General features: G+C 37.1%; 1 protein-coding gene across 2 annotated transcripts; it reads left to right on the top strand.

Annotated features, from left to right (window-relative positions):
• The first annotated feature begins 6342 nt into the window (after positions 1 to 6342).
• On the top strand, positions 6343 to 13040 carry LOC131151124 (uncharacterized). 2 transcript variants are annotated; one of them, XM_058102344.1, is made up of 4 exons: positions 6343 to 7256; positions 12013 to 12130; positions 12272 to 12524; positions 12635 to 13040. In XM_058102344.1, the coding sequence occupies exons 1-3, from the start codon at positions 6514 to 6516 to the stop codon at positions 12488 to 12490; spliced, it is 1080 nt and encodes a 359-aa protein (XP_057958327.1). In that variant the 5' UTR covers positions 6343 to 6513; the 3' UTR covers positions 12491 to 12524; positions 12635 to 13040. The 2 variants fall into 2 exon arrangements, with proteins under 2 accessions (XP_057958327.1, XP_057958338.1); XM_058102355.1 differs by lacking the exon at positions 12013 to 12130 and having other exon boundaries at positions 6355 to 7256; positions 12280 to 12524.
• Positions 13041 to 14922: the final 1882 nt, after the last annotated feature.

Here is a 14922-nt window from a genome sequence, read left to right as displayed (position 1 = left end):
GCGCCTGCTGGTCTGTACTTAAATGTTCCTTGATAAGATTCTTCAAAGGTAGCGCCACCCTACTAGTTGATAGATGACTGATGATTTTCAATGCTGCCAATTCAGTTTTTCTACTTAAAGCGTCAGCCACTTCATTCGTCTTCCCCACTTTATATTCAAAAGCAAAATCAAATTCAGCTAGCTTCTCCTGCCAACGGGCTTGTTTTGACGTTAGTCCAGGTTGTGACAAAAAATGAGTAACTGCTACATTATCGGTTTTTACCACAAATTTGGACCCCAAGAGATAGTGCCTCCACACCCGAAGACAGTGTACCACTGCGAGAAGCTCCTTTTCTTGTGCTGTGTAGTTCCATTCGGCACCCGACAATTTTCTACTTTCAAAAGCAACTGGATGCCCTTCCTGCAAGAGAACTCCCCCTAATGCAAAGTCTGAGGCATCTACTTGTACTTCAAACGGTTTTGTCACATCAGGAAAGATTAGCACAGGATCTCCTACAATCTTTTCCTTTAATTCAACAAATGCTGATTGGCACTCTTCTGACCACTCCCATGGTACCCCCTTCCTCAATAAATTCGTTAACAATACAACTCTTCTAGAGTACCCCTCTATAAACTTTCGGTAGTAGTTGGCTAGACCCAAGAAAGATCGCAGTTCTCTAACGGATGTAGGTGCTCGCCACTCCTTGATAGTTTTTACTTTAGCTGAATCCATCCGAATCTGGCCCTCCTCAATGATATGCCCCAAGAATTTAATACGCTTTTGAGCGAAAGCACACTTCTCCCCTTTTACATATAACTGATTTTCTTTGAGTTTTTGAAAAACCTTTCGAAGATGATCTTTATGTTCTTCTAAGGATGCGCTGAAAACCAGTATGTCATCAAGGTAAACAACCACAAATTGATCAAGGTAGTCCCAAAAAACCTGATTCATTAGAGAACAAAAGGTAGCGGGTGCATTTGTTAGCCCAAAAGGCATGACAAGGAATTCAAATGCTCCATACCGTGTGACACAAGTGGTCTTCGGTTCATCTCCCTCAACAATGCGCACTTGATGATATCCCGACCTCAAGTCCAGTTTCGTAAAATATCTAGCTGTACTTAACTGGTCAAAAATATCAGCAATCAGTGGAATAGGATACTTGTTGCGCACGGTCACCTTATTAAGAGCCCGATAATCTATACACAAGCGCAAACTACCATCTTGTTTCTTCTGAAATAACACTGGGGCCCCAAAAGGTGCTTTTGAAGGCCGGATGAACCCTGCTGCAATAAGATCATTCAGTTACCTTCTAAGTTCAGCTAACTCAGGCGGCGCCATTCGATAAGGGGCACGTGCTGGCGGCTTTACTCCTGGCAAAAGTTCAATTTCGTGGTCAATCTGTCGTCGAGGTGGTAAAACCCTGGGTAGTTGTTCCGGGATCACCTCCTTGAACTCTTCTAAAACTTCCTTAATCTCAAGTGGATATTCCCCTACTTCTGCATCTTCTGAGACTATTGGTAGAACCACGAAAGAAGATTCTCCCCTTTTTACTCCCTTTTTGAATTGGAGGGCTGAAAGCAACTTCCTCTCATCGAAACTGTTGTAAACTGCGGGGACCGCACAAGGTGCACTTCCCATTATCACAAGACAATCCGCAGTTGGGATCGGCATTGAGCGTGTCACTTTAAGAAAATCCATCCCCAATACCACATCAAAGTCGTCAAGGGGTGCCACAGTGAAATCAACTGTTCCAGACCATGATCCCATTTGGCATGCCACTTTAGGTACCACCCCCACCGTGGTTAATGCTGGAGAATTCACTGCTTTTATCTTGCCCACATCTTTATCTACTCGCAATTCTAACCGTTGAGCTTCAGAATCAGCAATGAAATTATGGGTGGCCCCTGTATCAATCATGGCCCTGATTTTCTTTCCATTCAAAAGTAAATCCACATACATTAGTCCCTTCTCCTGAGACTTGTTGTTAATTACTTGACGCTCTAATGCCCCCAAAAATCTCAAAGCTCCCACCATATTTGGTTGTTCTTCTGGAATTACTGTCGAGGTTTCGGTTTCCCCTCGAAGGGCCTTCATAGCATTCAAAGCCTTACGATCAGGGCACTTCGCCACTCGATGTGGTCCACTACAAAGAAAACAAGAGATCGGTCGACGCTCTCCACCCCCTGTTCGTCCGCCCCTCCACTCCCTATTCATGGGCGCTCTTTTATCTTTCCAAGAACTATTTGTCTCCTTATCCCTTCCCCCATTTGTGGGCTTGTACACTTTGTTGGGACGGGAATCATTATTGGCGGATGTAGGGAAATTTCGCTTCCCAGAAGTATCTGAAAAATCATCCAACCGTTCAGCAGCAGCGAGGGCAGAAGAGAGATCACCAGCACCTTGCCGACGTATTTCATTTCTTGGCCACGTCTTCAAACCCCGAAGAAAATGAATCAGTTTATCCGATTCAGTCATGTCTACAATGTCCAACATCAAGGCTTGGTATTCCCTTACATAACTCCTTAACGAGCCCGTTTGTTGCAATTCCATTACTTTGCACTTTGCTATATACTCCACATTTTCTGGATAGAATTGGGCCTTCAACGCCTGTTTCAACCCCTCCCATGTATTAATGACACATCTATTGTGCTGAATATCATTCCATTTAGTTCTCCACCACAATTTTGCATCCCCAACCAGGTATACCGTTGCCATATTGACACGGTCCACTTCTAAATCCACTCGGGAGCATGTGAAGTAGTGTTCCATATCAAAGAAGAAATTGTCTAGCTCCTTTGCATCTCGTGTACCCCCAAAACTTTTAGGTTCCGGTACCTTCCATATAGAACTCTCATTTGGATGTGCAACTGGCCATCGGGCTAACTGTCCCACTGCATTCACTTTCGCAGTGATCTCTTGTAAATCCCTCTGGACTTGGACCACCGCACTTTGGACATTGCCCATCTCCTTCAAATCTCCCTTCAAAGCAGTAATGGACACTTTAACATCTTCTGTAAGGAAATCAAGATTATCCGTTAGCTCCCATAAGGAGGCCTCAAGCTCTATTGGCTCTCCCCGTTGGGACGAAAGAGATGGCAATATGCCCTCAATATGTTGTAGCCTACTCTCAAAGGCTTCCAACTGCTCGATACTCTTCTGGAAGGCCTCAAGCTCTCTTGGCCGTTTCTCCAGGGATTTCACACTTGGAATGAATTTTTCAAGTTCCTCAAGTCTCTCTACGACTTTTGATACCCCATAGAGATTTTCTCTAGGGTTTTCTTCGGCGGCCTCAAGCTCTGTTGACCCGCCTTTCTCTTTTATCAATGTTGCCACCAACCCTTGGAGGTCACCGCACGTTGTCTCCAGGGTTGCAAGTTTTGTCTTAAGCGCCTCAATGCGCTTCACTCTTCCTGACTTATTTCTCCTAATCCCACGCATGGTGCTCGCACACACTGTGCTCTGATACCAACTGTCACGGACCCCCAAAATGGGACTCAAGTAAGGGCCGTGTGGCACTCGTTGAGAGCTCTCCCTCGACAAGTCAGCCAACTCTCACACGTTCAAGCCTGCAAGCACGAGCACCAGGTGAGTCTCAATACTCAAGGAAAACAAGGAACAATAGGATTTCACATGAACAATATATTCTTATACACCGAATAAGACTATAACAATCAGAGACATCATAATCCAAGGCAACAGAACACCACAATGAAAAGAACTATTTGTATTATTCATCCACAAGAGAATCACCATACAAGCGATAACACAGATATTCATATATTCATTCTAAATCCCTGAAGAATACAATTATAGCAATATCTCACTCCCCCATTTTCCCCATTACATTGTCACACCCTAACACTAAGCTTATTCAGACATTATGTTTGCCTACCGCTTATCTCGTGTGCTGTGCTTATGATAGGTTTGTCGTGTAAATACACTTATTTTCTACTAATAGAGTCTTTGTAAGTCACACAAGGCAGTATAACTCCTCGATTACTTTGATGTTTCCAAGTGTAATAATGATAATTACATAAAAACATCTTTAGGGGAAGGTGAGTGTTCATCAATCATTGTAAAACTCATTAGCAATTGTCAACATGCTTAGCCTACTTGCCTCCCTCGCTAAGTACACCATGTCAGCGGAGGATTTGTTGATGAATTACATTTGCTTCAATATTTACTGCTTACTTGTCACGGCTTTCATTAATTGATTATTATTTCGGCTACTATCTGAATGAATGTTAATGGAAGTACTGCATGGATGAATGTTGGTAAACGATAGACTGGCTAGTTAAGCAAAAGTGTTTTAGCTAGCGCCGCACGGCCCTCAGAACGATATGAAAATAGTCGGACCATGATAGAAGGCGTTGAAGGAGAGCTAGAACGGTGGTTCTCTCTCTCTCTCTCTCTGTTTCAGTTACCGGAGCTTGAGCATGATCTTGATAAGGAATGAACAATGAGGATTCTTTCCCATTGTTACAACTGTTGCAATCTTAGTCGTCGAAAGGAGGGCTTGCTGATGTCGTTTGGATTCTTTTTGTTCTTGATAAAAGAATCTGGGTGATGTTCGGGCGGATCCTTATCCCATCAACCTGTGAATCAGGAGCTTGTTGGTTGTAAATTTTTAATTAATTATTTTTTTAATAATATATATTAATGAGAATTTTTATTTTGATATTTCAAATATAAATGAATAATTTATATATATTGGCATGCGATAATCCAAAAATAAACTATTGCCCTAACATTAAAAATGAAAATTTAGAGTTCCATTTGAAACTTAAAAAACATTAGAGAAAGGGAAATAACATATTAATAAATTTATTTTTTCAGGTTTGGTTATACGGGGAAGCGATAAAAATATATCTATGCCAAATAAATGAATAAAATTTTTTATTTTACAAATTGAAGCATATTAAAATTATTATTTTTATTTTAATAGTATTCGATATAGAAATAAAATATAATGGAAACTAAATTTACTTCTTAATTTCCTTTTATTTTCTTTTCTCAAACAAAATATTTAATTCAAATGGACTTGAGGACTTACTTAGAACTTGAAAACATAAAAGAGTTTAATTTTGCATCGAAGAGTAATTCTTCAAACCTACTTTGATTTTTCTATCTTCACAACTTGACATCTATCCTCTCCTCTTCCCTCCTTTTGTTCTTTCTATTCTAATTAAGCGATAAAATTTACACATTCATTAGAACGGGATGCATCTAAAATAGTTATCTTCGAACAAACGCTTGCGTGTATGTGGAGTTCGAAAATCAAAACATTAAGACTAAATGGTAATTTGCAAAATAAACTCATGTCTTTATTTATGAAGTTATTTGAATAGCATTTGATTCTTTGTTTTTCGGACTAACTCAAAGAATTGTACTTATATCAACGTTATTCTACCATTAAATTTTTTGAAACAAATTGAGTCTATGAAATAACTAGGGTTCGCTAGTTGATATCATGTTATTTTTGCATTACAAAAGTCCCTTTATTTATTTTTAATTTGATTAACTTTGGACACTGTGCATTGTTGTAGTCCATTAATTTCAATTAAGATGGTTACAAAAGTTATTATATTGATATTGAATACAAAGATTGGTGGTATTTTGATGCAATGAAATATAAATTGATTTAAAAATAAGAGTGGAGCGTCCCTTTAAAATCAAGGGTTTAATCAAAGAAGATAACACGAAAGCAAACTTTACAATTTTATAGTAACACTTTGGAGATTATTATTATTATTATTATTATTATTATTATAGAAGTTAAAATTGATTGTGATTTGAGGCTACATACCATGAGCTTCACAAAAGTGTCTAATAGGTAAATTACGTAGTTCGTCCCTTAAGTTTTATTAAATTGCATATTACTCATTCGAATTTTAAATTTTTGCTAACTTTACAAACTTTGAAATATATATATACACAACAATACCAGACTAAACTCTCATATAAATCAAACTTTCATTATGTCACCTCATTAACACATAATTATATTTTGTAGAATGATGCTTTGCATCGGATTTCAAATTAATAGTTTATTTTTAATAGGATGAGAAATGAATTTCATTTTATGAGTTATGACCGACTCATAATGGAGCTTGTTTTTGCAATTATAAATTTCAAAATATTATTTTATAAAATATAATTAATTTAAAATGAGCAAGAATGACTTATCATAACATATTTACGTATTTAAATAAGAAATAATGATTTTGATTAAAATTTTAAAAAAATATATATTTAAAAGTATGAATTTTAGAATTTAAATATAAATATATATAAATTTATAAAAAAATATAATATAAATTTAAATCCTTTTGTTTATATAAATCTAAATTCAAACTTGTGTTATTTTTTATAATTTGTTGGGCTCGTTCTAACGCCCAAAGCCCAGCTCCCCGGTGACCCCAACACAGCAGCGGCAGCGTTTCCAAGTTTCTCTCCGGTCGTGCCCTCCGGTCTTTCTCGTCTCTCTAGCGTCGCTTGTCCCCTGCAAACCCAAAACCCATTTATTCCCAGAAATGCATCTCTTCAGAGTTCTCTCTTCTATCCGTTTCCACTCTCTTAAACCCCAAAACTCTGCACAAGTACGTAAAGCCCTCCTCTGCTACTCTCCTTCCATAACCCTTCTGAGCCCTTCACATTCTCACAATTCTTCATCATTTTCCGCTACCCTTCTGCATCGAACCATCCCAATTTCTCCACAATTTGACCATGAAAGCGAACCCGAATCGACTAATTTGGAAAACGTTGAAGAAAAAACCAAGAAGAAGGAGAAGGAGAAGAAGCCTCTGGATCTATTTTTCAAAGAGGCTGTAGGATTGTCGGAGAAAATGGAAGAAAGCGAAAGCGAAATGGAAGAGGGCGAACGTGGGAAATTGAAAGGGAAATTGAGGAAGTTGGAGAGGGAGGTGCGGAAGTTGAAGGAGAATTCGAAGGGCAAAGAGATTTTAAAGAAGAAGGATGCGAAGATGGCGAGGAAGCCATCGAAGAGTTTATACGCATTGTTTACGAACAAGTGGGTTTGTGATAAAAGTCCCGAGGAATTGGAAGCTTTGAAAGGGGAGGATAGAATGAACGTGAAAGAGCTTTCTGTGGATATGGTTTTGCTTGTGAGGCATTTGTACAATGGAGGTTACTTCAAGGATGCAAACTTTTTGCCGCAGGGTAGGTTTGATGTTGGTTTTTTCGAGAATAGTTATGGCAGAGAGTTTATCAAGTTTGCAGCTGAGAGGTTTGGGAAGGACAACCAAGAAATTGCAAAGTGAGAACATTTTTTTCCCTCGCTTCTATCTTCCACACAAGCACACACACACTTTCTCTGTATTTGTATTCAAAGAGCTAATTGTTAATCTATCGGGCACTTGAGTTTTGTTTATTTGGTGTCAAGGCTTTTGATGTTTTGTTCTGTTCTGCTCCAAGTCTAGTATTTGACTAAGAAATGTAGTATTTAATAAGAGCTCTTTTGGTTGGAAACCTCCCCCCCCCCCCCCCCCCCCCACAATACTATTTTTTGAAAATTGTTTAAGGGTGTTAGTTTCGTTGAGTAGTTCCTCTCCAAGAGCTAAGAACTCCCTCTGACATCTATTCATTTGCAAAGGATTCTTGATGTGAAAACACAGAAAACAAAGGGCTGATCTTTGACTACGAAAAAGAGTGGATGTTTAGGGTCTCAAATGAATTGATTTAAATCAAATGAATTGATTTATTTAAAAAGCCTTGTTCTTTGAAGGATCGTTGTTATTTCGAAGATCTATCTTGTGCACAGTACTGCATGGTTCCACTCTGCTAGAGTCTTAATCATTCTCTTGAAGCTCATCCTTTTTACCTTTTGTTTCCTTTCCGCATATCTCCACTTATTTTTTTATTCTCTTGATTTTATACCAAATAAGAGAAGTGGAGAGAATAGACCCATTTTCCTCCTCTTATATTCATAATTCACTACCCTCCAACCTAACTGATTGTTAAAATAAAAGTCAATGAAGTAGTGTGAGCTCAGATTTGTCAATTTGAATCGAGATTGACATTTGGATAGAGTATTAGAATTTTGAGTAAGCTGATTTTGATTCCTGGATGAGTCACTATGCCTTTGTTTGTGTGTGTTCCCCCCCCTCCCCCCCCTTTCCCCTCTTAAACTGCCTGCTTTGAAGGTTTTTTATTCAAAGGGGGTCAACCTTGGAATTTAGATTTTTTTTTGTCAAATAACTTGTCACTTGTCTTTTATCCTTAAAAGTATAAAACTAAATGTTTGAGAAGGTGCAAATTGAGGCGCACCTTGATATGAGGCATGAGCTGCATGACTGAACTTCATTCAGGCCTAATCTAAAATACCAAACTTTTGACAAGCACATGCCTTATATGTTGAGGCACTCGTATTTGTTTGGAGAACATTCTTTTTTTTTAAATCCGCGTGCATTTTGAATATTGGTTAGTAAAGAAGTAGAAGAAGGAGAGAAAAGAAGAAGAAGTAGGAGAGAAGCTTGCTTTTGTCATCATCACCACTGGTAGTCTTTGCCATCATTATTGGTGGTAGTTGTTGCTGTTGCTGCATGACTCTCTCTCTCTCCCTCTCTCCCTTAAAGTGTAACAAATTATTAGGGCTTCTGAAGAAAATATTTCATATATATTAAAATCTACATGTTTTAATCTTTCTGTTATAGGTTAAACTGTCATATGCTTCATCAAATATGCTTTTAATATTTGTTACTTGTTAGTGTGTTACTTTTTGTATTTATTTGTTTTTTCTTGGTTCCAGCATACATTAAAATTGTCTACAAACCATGTACAAAATCATTTGCAAGATTAAAAAAAATCAATGAAGCCTACAACTCTCTGCATATTATACAAAAATAGTATATCGAACCAAAAGAGAGGCTACCAACTTTAACTCATGATGTTTGTTCTATATGTTCTGAAAGTTCAGAATCAGCTTCTCACCTGTTTCTTCATTGTTCAATTTTTTGGAGGGTCTGGGACAAATTATTTGGAATATTGGAAGAGAGTTGGGTCTATCCAGAACTGGTGAAGGGCTTGTTAACTTTTTCTTTTAAAGATTTTAGGAGGAGTAGAGATGGTTCTGCACTGTGGAGGTGCGTGTTTTTTGCTATCTTGTAGGGTATTTGGTTGGAGAAAAAATTCTTGTGTTTTCTTGGGGAAGAGGATGCCTTGTTCCATGCTTTGGGGTAGAATTCACTATTTGACATTGTTGTGGGCATTCACAGCTGTTTATCTTTAAGGGTTGTCTTTTTATGATCTTCGGTGTGATTGGTTGGCTGTACTGTTTTGACGTTCTTTCTTTCTTTTTGTTTTATTCCTCTTCTAAGGAGGGTTTTTGAAGATCTTTGCTCTATTTTCTCTTCTATTTAATAAAGTTTCTTCTTTTTCTATCCAAAAAAAAAAGCAACTTATTTTCGAGGCATTGAACCCTCAGATGTCCTGTTTCTTTCCATCCATTGAACCAAAAAAATGTGGTTGATGACAAAAGACTTGCAGCTTCTTTTGGTAGGCTCCCATCTAGCACAATCCTCTCTCTGCAACTCAACTGCCCTGCCAAAAGCTACCTTCCAGGCCACCCTTTCATTTGCTTAAAGGATGCATGAACTTCCCGAGCATAGTTATCATTAAAAAAAAAAAAAAAATCTGATATTGTTCTTTCATATGTAATTCCCCATGGCGCTTATCATACCTTGAAAAGGTAGAATCACCTGAACCCCAGCCCAGCAAGCAAAAATGATCCTGTACCTCTCCGAGTCTGGTGTGGCAAATTTTATTTTGTTAATCCATAGGACACTAGGATTTTAAAAGCATAAAGTATATAATTTAAGGTTTTGATTTCCATTAGATTACAGTATGGGGGTAGCAGCATTTTACCACTCTACATCAGCTAGGAACCGACATACTAACTATTCTGCTTCAGTTGTGTATGAAATCTGAACTTCATTTAGATATGGTTTTTCCAAAATTTATTGCTGAAAGCCGAAAATTATAATTGTGAACATAATTTCCAACATCATTTTTCCCTGGACAGTCACAACAACATAACTCTCTTGCTGCTTTGATTTTTCTTTACCCATCTCTATGTTCATTTCTTCTTCCTTTTCTTGTATTCCTTCAAGTTGGTCAATACAAAGTTAATAAATTATTGTGTCAGCACAAATTTATTTGAGGGAGATTTGTGGAAATATTTTCCTGAAACTGCTAATTAATTAGGCAGTTGAGATTTGTATTGGTAGTCAAGTGCAAGCGGTGATGCTTTTCTGATGAATTATGACCTTGGGATAATGCACAATTAAAAGCAAACTCAAATTTGTAGCTGAGATAAATCATAAATGACAATAGTAGGAAAAAATAGCAGTGTCATTATAAGAGATCTCCAAGAGTAGCCCCAGTAATACAGAAGAAGGGAGAATCACTGCTATTGTGTGCACAAAGGATGAGGTTTAGTTGTAACAGTTAGAAGGAACAATCTGTTGCAGGTGGTAGGTTTTATTAGGACATTAAAACAACTGAAAGTAGTTGAGCTCCATGCAGATAAGCTGAGCTACTGTGGTGGAGTTCCAGGAAGGATGTTTGTGATTTTGAAGTGTTTATGTTGCTTATTTCCAGCATCTCATATGACCAAATTGAGAGTATGGATGTTCAGCCACCAAATGGTAATAAATAACTTATAGGACATATAGAAATTTCAGACTGATATATATTGCTTGACAAAGATCATTGGTTGAATATATTTCATTAGTTTGATTTATTCCATGCAGCAATAGATTTGAATCACACTTACTTTCTTTTATTTTTTTTTTCAGAAATTGAGTAACATCATTGTAAAGAACAATATAGTCAGATATCTGGTAATTATATGTCCTGTAATTGTCAAAAGCTTCTTGCATATGAATCTTGGAAGATTGTTATGGCCTGAACTGGTAGTAGGCATGTAGGTAGAATTTAATAACTCCATCCAGACAAGCTGAGGTGCAGTTCCAGAAAGGAAGTTTGTAATTCTGACCTGTTTTAATGTGTTGTTTATTTCAGTTGTCTCATATGATCGAATTGAAAATATAGAATTATTGAAGTTCAGCCAGAAAACATAAAAAAGCTTATAGAATGTATAAAATGCAGGATTAATATGTTGCTTGATAAAGTACATTGCTCGAGTATTTCATTTAATCGATTTGTTCCCTTGCAGCGATGCATTTGAAGCACACTTTATTTTTATTTTAAAATTGTTCCTCTTAAGTAATTATCATTGTAGAAAACATTAGAGTTAGATAACTGGTTTTCATATGATCTGTAATTGTCAAAATCCTTTTTGCCTATGCATCTTGGAAGATTGTTGTCCTAAACCTGCAGAGGGAAGTGGGCATGTATGTTGATTTAACATGTTGACCAGGTGTTAGATTTTTCAAGTTTGAAAAGGAAGAAAAAAAGCAATATAGAAACTAGGTTTGGTGAACATTGAAGTATATTTATTTGTTAGTTTAGAAGGAATCAAAGTCACATATTATATGAGGATGGACTTTGATTAGTAGGATTGCACAATTTGGATTGGAGTCATGCTTCCATTTGTGAAAATAGCCTTTTGGCAAACAACGGTGAGGCAATGTACACTTGCAGCCTCATGGACTATGATGCCATTTTATTTAGTGTAGTTAATGCAAGTGGCATCATATGCTTACCAGGTCACGACCTTCCTGATTTGGTCCTGTTCAATTGACAATCGTACATAATTATAAATATAGTTTTTGCAGTATGGTGTGTCTCATGCAGTATTTGCAGATAATGAAAATGGCTTTTGGAGTAACTTACCTAAACAGTGTTGTTCAGTTTACCAACATTCAGCATCTCGGACTCTGCATTTATGATTGCGCGTATGACTAGTCACTAGATAGGCACATTTTTGTATGAAGATGAAAGTTCTCTTGTTTGGTTTTACATGTTGGTGCCGTTTCCCGTTGCTTTCTTTTTTTTATATTTCAGTTTTCTGGTGGCCTTTGGACATTGTAAACTTAATTATAGATTCACAGATGGTTGTCAGGAAGCGATTTGAAAAAGATAGCCCTCTTTGGTTGCCCTTCTTTGGATAAGAAGAGGGTTTTCTCTGCTAAGAGATTGCGTAATTTTTTCAGGATTCAGGAAGACACTGTAAGCCAAGTTTCTTGTTGAAATTGTTCCTTGTTTTTCTCATGGAAGTGTTCCTTTTTCCTTGCGCGCTCTTTGTCATTGAAGCTAAAGAAGAAGAATATTTATTTTTATATTTTGTGTGTGACATGTGCTCACCTCTAGGTCTGTAGAAAATGCGTGTTGAAGGAGTCATGCAAGTATGTGAATCAGAGCGTATGGAAAGGCGACACCAATAATTTGAATTTGGCTGTTGTAATGAGGGTAATCACTCCATACGCTTTGGAATCAACACCTTCACAGCTAATAGTGCCTGACGAGATAAAGGCTTCTGTCAGTCAAATACTGAAGGAGGCTGTAAAGCTAAGTCGAACTACATCATGATGCTGCTTCACAATCCTAAATGGTGTTGTTTCAGGTACTTCAGCCTTATTTTTATGTTGAGATTGGTTTGCTCTTGCTAATGTGATGGTTTCTTGTTTTTTCTTTTTGTCGATCTCATCTTGTATTGCTTCTTTGCCAAAAAAGAACACAAAACCCCATGCCAGTAGAGCTTTTTTGGGACCAGAGATTTATAGATCATGACGGCAAAGGCGCTTATTTTGGCTAATCTCGGAGCTTAAGGATCGAGACAACAACGTATGCTAATTGTTCATCGTGATTTGAGATGGGGAGAGTCCCAAGTTACTCCCCATTAACTGATGCAAGCAAGCTGGTGCTATTTTGGACAGGCATGTTTTTTGAATGCAGAGTGGTTGTAGATCATAGGTAGATCAATGAACCGTAAAGTCTGTAGAGTATTTATACATCTTATGTAAATTTCCTTTGCTGCTCTCATCACATTTTGTCAACAGTGAGCAGAACGCAGCACCCACCTCCCCTCACATTTTAAATTTCCAATTATGTGAACCGTTTTTTTTTTTTTTTTTGAAAATTTTGGTTGAATATGGGCTAATTCTTCATTTGGGTCCAGTCCCAATAGCAAGGTCCACTAAGAGTTGAAATCACCCCAATGGCTTCAAACTAAAGCTCATCATCCATATTAATTTTTATCACAGAGGCTCCAACAGTACATTGACATATTACCTGACATAGCATAATTGGCACTACAGAGAGTAGATTTTTTTAGAACATGACTGCTCTGTGGCTCTCAGCATTCCCTTTGACCTGAAAATCTAATGATCAAGCCCATTGCTCCTTGCCCGTCCAATTTCATGATGAAATTTTCATCATCACTTCTCAGTAATTCTGACAGTGCATTATAGGTTCAATCATCAGTGCCAACTTGGATAACCACTCTCTCTCTCTACAATTTTCTTAAAATTTTGGTCCATCTGATCATCTGCAGCAGTGTTGATGAGGTTAAACGTTGAAGAACCCAAAGACCCCTTTGCATTCCAAATTATGAGCATGTGCATGTGAATATTGTGCATGCATGGGTAGCAGTTCCTTGCATGCTTCTCTTTTTTGAAACCCTAGCTTTTTCTTTACTTTAAAATTGAAAATGGAAAAGAAAAGTGGGGGATTGTCGATGGCATGCGTCTTGGGTGGCGAGCATATCATGAGATCCGATTGCTTAAAAGGTGTATTATTTTAAAATCCACCCACCCTTCAAGGGGTTAATTTCACTTTCCCCCCTAAAAATTAGAGTTATTTTCAATGTACCCCCTAATTTGCAAAAATCAAGCAGTATGCACCTCAAGCGCAGAATTATTTTTAGCGTGTCCTTGTACATTTTTTTTAATTGAACTCTACCCAACTCACCTGGTTGACAATAAAATATTCAAACTCAATTTGACTTGAAAATTTAAGTGCGATGTTCAACTCGAACTCGAACTCGAACTTGATTGATCTCATAATTGTTAAACTCAAATGTAGAATTATTTTTAGCGTGTCCTTGTACCTTTTTTTTTAATTGAACTCTACCCAACTCACCTGGTTGACAATAAAATATTCGAACTTAATTTGACTTGAAAATTTTAAATGTGAAGTTCAACTCAAATTCGAATTTGATTGATCTTATAATTGTTAAACTCAAACTCAACTCAATTACGAGTGTATACAATTTGAGCTCGATTCGGTTATAAATTAATATTAAATACATATCTAAATATATATATTTAACATACACATAATATATATATATATATATATTATATGGCATATATAATATAAAATAATAGAATTAAAAAGTCGATTAGACTCGAAATTCGATTCGAGTACTATTATTGAACTTGAACTCGACTCATTAAAATATTCGAGTAATTCGAATTCAACTTGAACTTGAGTAGAGTTGAGTTAGAGAACCGAGTAAACATGACTCACTCACCCCCCTAATTATAAATATAATAACAATAAGAGACACATAAATCAACTTAAAAGGGCATCTTCTAATCAATCAATAAGCTGGCAGGTAGTACAAATTTTCATGTATAAAATTAAAGAGTGCTTAGAAATACAAACCAACCGAAAAGAAGCCGCAAAGCAAAGAGGGCAAGTGGTCTTGGGTCTGCGACCAAATATGTATTACAATTTACACTTTACAGTTTGCAATTGCAAGCCATGGTTGACTGCCTCTGCCTAGCCCTACATTTATTTAAAGCTCTTTCATTTTTTTTCCTCTTCTTCTTCTTTTTCAATACAGCTAATTTTGCCTTTAGGGATAGGGTTAGGCAAGGCTGCTACCATTATATTTAAGTAATATTTATGGTAGTACATGTGTGTGCATGTTTTATTTCGAAACATTTGGTGGTATTATTTATGTACACACAAAAAAATATGGGCACAATGATTCGGTATGGCACAAAGATTTAATA

Source organism: Malania oleifera, chromosome 1 (genome assembly GCF_029873635.1).
Source record: "Malania oleifera isolate guangnan ecotype guangnan chromosome 1, ASM2987363v1, whole genome shotgun sequence".
Classification (NCBI taxonomy): domain Eukaryota; kingdom Viridiplantae; phylum Streptophyta; class Magnoliopsida; order Santalales; family Ximeniaceae; genus Malania; species Malania oleifera.
The sequence above is the reverse complement of the archived record's forward strand: the minus strand, read 5'-3'. Positions and strand labels throughout refer to the sequence as shown.